The sequence below is a fragment of the Phytophthora sojae genome (assembly GCF_000149755.1).
Source record: "Phytophthora sojae unplaced genomic scaffold PHYSOscaffold_13, whole genome shotgun sequence".
Classification (NCBI taxonomy): Eukaryota; Oomycota; class Peronosporomycetes; order Peronosporales; family Peronosporaceae; genus Phytophthora; species Phytophthora sojae.
In genome coordinates, this window is record NW_009258127.1 from 1,236,545 (window position 1) to 1,241,690 (window position 5,146).

Consider the following 5,146-nt stretch of genomic DNA (forward strand, 5'->3'; position numbering starts at 1 on the left):
CGCGACCGAGCAATATAGATTTTCGTGCATTCCTGAACGCCTTCGACTCTTGTTCGTCGTTGCCGTGTCTGTCTGCAGGCAGTTGAGATTGCGAACAAGCAGCGGCGGTGATTGTTCGTGGCCCGTTGCCTCGTCGTGAGGAAGCTTACGAACAAGAGGCCGCAGTGCTCTCCATCACAACTCGAGCGACACCCAAGCCATTGCCATTACCACTGCCGCTGCAACGCCGTCGTCGCTAGCGTCACTCGAGCAACTCGCTACGCGCGACTCGTCGTGGTGCTTGGGGCCATCCCACCGGTGGCTGGTCAAGTCAAGTTGAAAAAGCTGTGGAGAATCGCGACCAACTGTAGCAGCAGCCAACGCAACGCGCCCAGTAGATACATTACCAAGCTGTCGAGCTCGATCGCGGCGAGCGTGGGCCGACCCCGAGCGCCGGCGCCTCATAGTTCGACTGCTTTTCGGCGGTGCGACTGGAGCGCTGACGCTGGTGCTTCTCCACGAGACGCTCAAGGGAACGTGCAGCACTCCGTGGGAAGCTGTACGCTTAGTCGAGCGTTTGGCTGCCGTCGTGGCCTCAACGATCGTCGGGTTCGTGGCACGCGGGTGCAAGCCCAGATCCAAGAAGTGGACGCTGCGCTTCGAGGACTCGAAATGTATACCCCGGGAAATTTTTTCCGTATGCAAAGTCGCATGGATCATGAATTATGGATGGTTACTTCAACGAGGCGAGCATTCCCTCCCGGTCAGGCTTCGATTTTGTTTTAGCATTTCTAGATCGTTGTCCAGAATGTTCTCGTATCCTAAGTGCTGCTTTGTCCTGAAATGCACCACTTTTCACACGTGAAAGAAGATAGTCGCAGACTCTCTCTCCGCATCCGAGCTACTACTTTCCGGCCGCCTTCTTGGCCGCCTCGATGTATCGTTTCACATCGATATCCGGTCTGTTGATGATCTTGTTAATACTCGCAACGGGGGCTTTCCATACCCCACCGTTCCCGTTCCCCCTGCCGCTCTGGACAACTTGTTGGCCTGCAAACCGAAGGGATCTTTTGGCCGCAGAATCAGGAGATACCTTCGACAAGAGCGGAGAGTCGTCAGGATTCGAGGGCTCTGCGACGACGGTGCTGCAAGCTAAAGCCGCAAAGCCAAGAGCAACGTAGAATAGACTGCGCATGACTGTGGAGGAGAGGGAGTCCGCTGGAAAGAAGGGTCTTGTGGTCTTGAAAGACAAACGTGGAATGACTGCCGACCATCGTAGGATAGTTGACGATGCCCCGCACTGTACTGTATCGTCAGACAAAAACTGAAGACTTGTCACAATGTTGACTCTGTGCAGCATCAACTCCCCAGCAGAAAATAGTATCACAGGTGGGTGTTCATAGCCGCGGCGCCAACTGGGTGCGAGTACGTGCCAAAATCCGCGCGGTATTTGCGGAGGCGGGCCCAGCGCCGAGCTCACCAGCAAGCCGTGCATTACACTCTTCACCCGCATGCACTCTCCAGGACATCGTATCTTCATATCGCGAGCATAAGGAATCACGGGGGTGCCGAAGGCGTCTCTAAGGCGTCTCTAATCCTCGATTACTTCTTGCAACATCCAGGAAGAAGTCAAAAGATTTGCTGTCGTCTAGGACATGTTAGGCCAACACATAACATTGTTAGCATGAGATGAGGCCCTCCATTTGGGTAAACAGATGACAGTAGGTAATGCCCCAAAAAGGGCAACACGCGAACCCAAAAGGGCCGACCCACGCCTCCATTCGAGGCTCGAACAAACCAAACCAAACCAAACCAAACCAAACCAAACCAAACCAAACCAAATGGTTTGGTTCGAACGTTTCATAAAAGAATACCGATTTCGAACCTGAAACTCTCGGTATACTGGTTCCTTGAAACCAATTAAACCATCGTGGCGCGGACGAACCGTACGTTTTAGTTTGAAAATGGCGCCCGACACCGTAGAACCAAGTAGCCGCAACGAACCTTGGTTCAAACGGTTACTTGGTTTTGCTCATTCTGCGAACCATTTGGTTTGGTTTGGTTTGGTTTGGTTTGGTTTGTTCGAGGCGTGGGCTGACTCACATTTGCTGTTTACGGGTAAACTGCGAGTTGACCCAATTTCTTTGTTGAGAGTCACTGCGCCCCTGGCCCAATAGCAAGTTGAGGGTCAACTGCATAACTGACCTACGTTCCCCGCTCTGGGTTATCTATAGCAAATTCCGATGAAAAAGGGTGATTTATAATGTGATGCCTTGTTGTGGTAAGAACGCAGCCGCACTCGATTCCGCGTGAACTGCACGATCGGGTGATCCTGCTAAAATGGCAAAAAAATAAATAAACTAGAGCTCTGCGTAGGCTGGGATAGCTTGGTAGTTCGCATTAGTACTTCACCATAAATCACGCCGCGAATAGAGTAAGGTATCTAGCGGGTCACATTGCCAGAGTGTCAGAGCTATACGTTCAAGTACGGGGACTGCTGGCACATGAAAAATGGTAGGGCTAACAAAACACAATAGAAGTTTGGTAGTTGACTATGGCAAATGAGCAGATAATCAGCGGGCACGTAACGCCAGTACGAGTACTGCATTCCTCCTGCACCGCCCGATACTTACGTATCTTATATCTCCATCGAAGGGTTATTGTTTGACCTGTTTAGTTAGCTGACAAGAAAGACACAAAAACAAAAAAGCGTTCTCAGGAATTCGGTAATTCTAACATGCAGCACAGCTACCACCTTCTCAATTAACAGTACCGGTAAACGTGCGAGAACTGCTTCTAGGAATAGCGATATTTTTTGCTACGTTGGGTCTACAGCTACGGCATCTAACCTTGGTTTGCAAGTGGAGGTATGAAAAGAAATATAGATCGACTGTGGTTTGATCAATACTGCAAGTAAAACCTCACGCACGCAGCAGGTTATCGTCATTATTCTTGTGCGTCTTGATGAAGGTCTTGGAGCGACTTGTCTCCCGAACGAGTCTAGTTTTTGAAAGCTTTGTACCAGGGTAGGTAGGGCCTGTAAAACAACAAACAAAGTAGCGCGCTTACACCATGTTCAACACCATTCTCTCTCCTCAAGAGACAACAAGCTCCTACCTTCACGGCTGTTCCGTCCACAGCAAGCAACACAGCGCTGACAAAATAGATTTCACAACAAACTTTCGAATGAGCGGCGTCGCCTGCTGCTCCGTTGACACAGTCTTACGACGTTATTATAATAATGGTACCACAAAATATACTTTTCGCCCCAGCTATCACTGATAGATAGCCTATCAGCAGTACTACCGGTATTGGTCGCAGTCAACGTGATGACTGCGACAATGAATCTTGCGGATAACGCAAAGTAAGATTATAGTACCCCGTGCGTAACGGAATCCTGATGATCAGGCAGAAATCAAGTGAACTATAACGACAAACTAGATGCCCATTTAACGACAACTTTAATGACGGCAACTGCAGCTCCACTGGTTAGCAGGAGCCGCAGCATTAGGAGTAACTCGTGTCCCTACTTGCGCCGTTCCGTGCCAACTGCGCCACCGACTTGATCGCTGCGGTAGCCTATACATTTTGATCCGATCTTACTGCCGAGGTTTGGCCAGGTAAAGTTGGATGAAATGCAGTCTAATATATCATCTAGCTATCGTGGCTATTCAATACTTTATCTATCGAATCAGACTAAGCATATTTCTTTCAGCGTATTTAGCTTTTATTTTTGCTTTAAATTGATTTAACCGCGTACCGCTCAGCTCGTTGCGCTTTACAGCAATGTTATGATTGTAGCACCACCCTATTTTCAATGTTGAGAGACGTTGTTTTCATTGATTAATTGCGCATTATTGTGGGGGGTGCCTCCGGCCCGAAGAAGCTCTGAAATTTCAGGTTTTCAAAAAAAAATTGGTGAGGCAAAAGAGGAAAGGGATGCACGTTAGGTTGAAATGTTCTTCTCCTCGACACTTCAGCAATTTCAGCGTTCTTATCCAATTTTTCAATCGCTGCAAGATCCACGCTCAGCTTCTCCACGAAATTCGGGTTCCTCTCCATGACCTTGTCCAGCTTGATCACAATGGACATACTATCCTCTTCACAGCACTTCTCAGAGTGGAAACACGCCGGATTACACAATTCAACATGCAGACAGTTTACCTGCTCCTGGGGGCGCTTGTTGTCAGCGCCAATGCCGCTATTGTCGCTCAGGAATAAGCTACACAAGCAACTACCACGTACTCACAGTGCTAACGAAGATAGAGAGCTACCAACTAACGAAACGAGAAGGAGGAGAACATGTTCGCACCCTCAGCTGTCGCAAATTGCGACTCGCAATCCTCAGAGGTCTCCTCGGGAAAATCACTGGTACCGTCATGAGCTGAAATGGACTCATCGTACGGCATCCCTCCGCTGGGCACTTTTGAGATGATGAGGTATATTGGACAACTTCTCCTAACGAGGATTGAGTCCTAACAACCCTACTTCCGTGGTTTAACACTCGGCCGCTTCCTCTCCACTATTCCCTTGTAGGTGTTGATCTATTAGTGCCTCTGTTGCATCTGTGTGCGTGTTAGCCCACTCAAGCATACATCGCGACACTAGTGTGTCGATATGTGGGAATCTTGCCTGAATTGCCTCTGTTTCGAGGTCGTGCGTCAGCTCTTCCTCCGTTACTGTCAAGGCCAGGGTGCGCGCTGCAGCGTTCCCCGACTTGCTCAAGAGTGTCCATGACGCGACTCGCACTCTGTCCGCGGTACGTCTGCACTTAAGAAACCACATTTGTAGTCGTCTTGCTTTTGGTGGCGCTCGAGTTTTAAGTACTCGCAGGATCAGCTCGTTGTCCCCAGCGACATGGATGCCTCTGAGTCCACGTGTGTCTGCAGCGCTGAGCAGATGATAAAGGGCGACAAAAGCAGCAATATTGTGAGTGCATGATGGCGATGGGAGTGAGAAACTTGTTCCCCACAGGCTCCCACTTAGTACGCCATGACGGGCAAGTACTGCTCCGGCACGCGCCCCTGCACGTGGAATTCCTTTGTATCCATGAAAGAAGCCCACCACATCATTTTGTAGTGCCACCGCGTGCACGGGGCACTACGACGCTTCTTTGAGCAGTTCACCGTGAATGTATGTCGAGACTTACCACTCCGCATGGGGATCC

At 49.8% G+C, this 5,146-nt stretch overlaps 2 protein-coding genes across 2 annotated transcripts; both read right to left on the reverse strand.

Moving 5' to 3' along the window:
• Nucleotides 1-883: 883 nt before the first annotated feature.
• Nucleotides 884-1,174, reverse strand: PHYSODRAFT_530874 (hypothetical protein; the record flags this gene model as incomplete). The annotated part of the gene is made up of 1 exon (XM_009539475.1): nucleotides 884-1,174. The coding sequence occupies one exon, from the start codon at nucleotides 1,172-1,174 to the stop codon at nucleotides 884-886; it is 291 nt and encodes a 96-aa protein (XP_009537770.1).
• Nucleotides 1,175-4,665: 3,491 nt separating this feature from the next.
• On the reverse strand, nucleotides 4,666-4,914 carry PHYSODRAFT_409026 (hypothetical protein; the record flags this gene model as incomplete). Its single annotated transcript, XM_009539476.1, has 1 exon — nucleotides 4,666-4,914. A coding segment is annotated over one exon (249 nt), but the record flags the coding sequence as incomplete, so codon positions are not given.
• Between the last annotated feature and the right edge of the window lie 232 nt (nucleotides 4,915-5,146).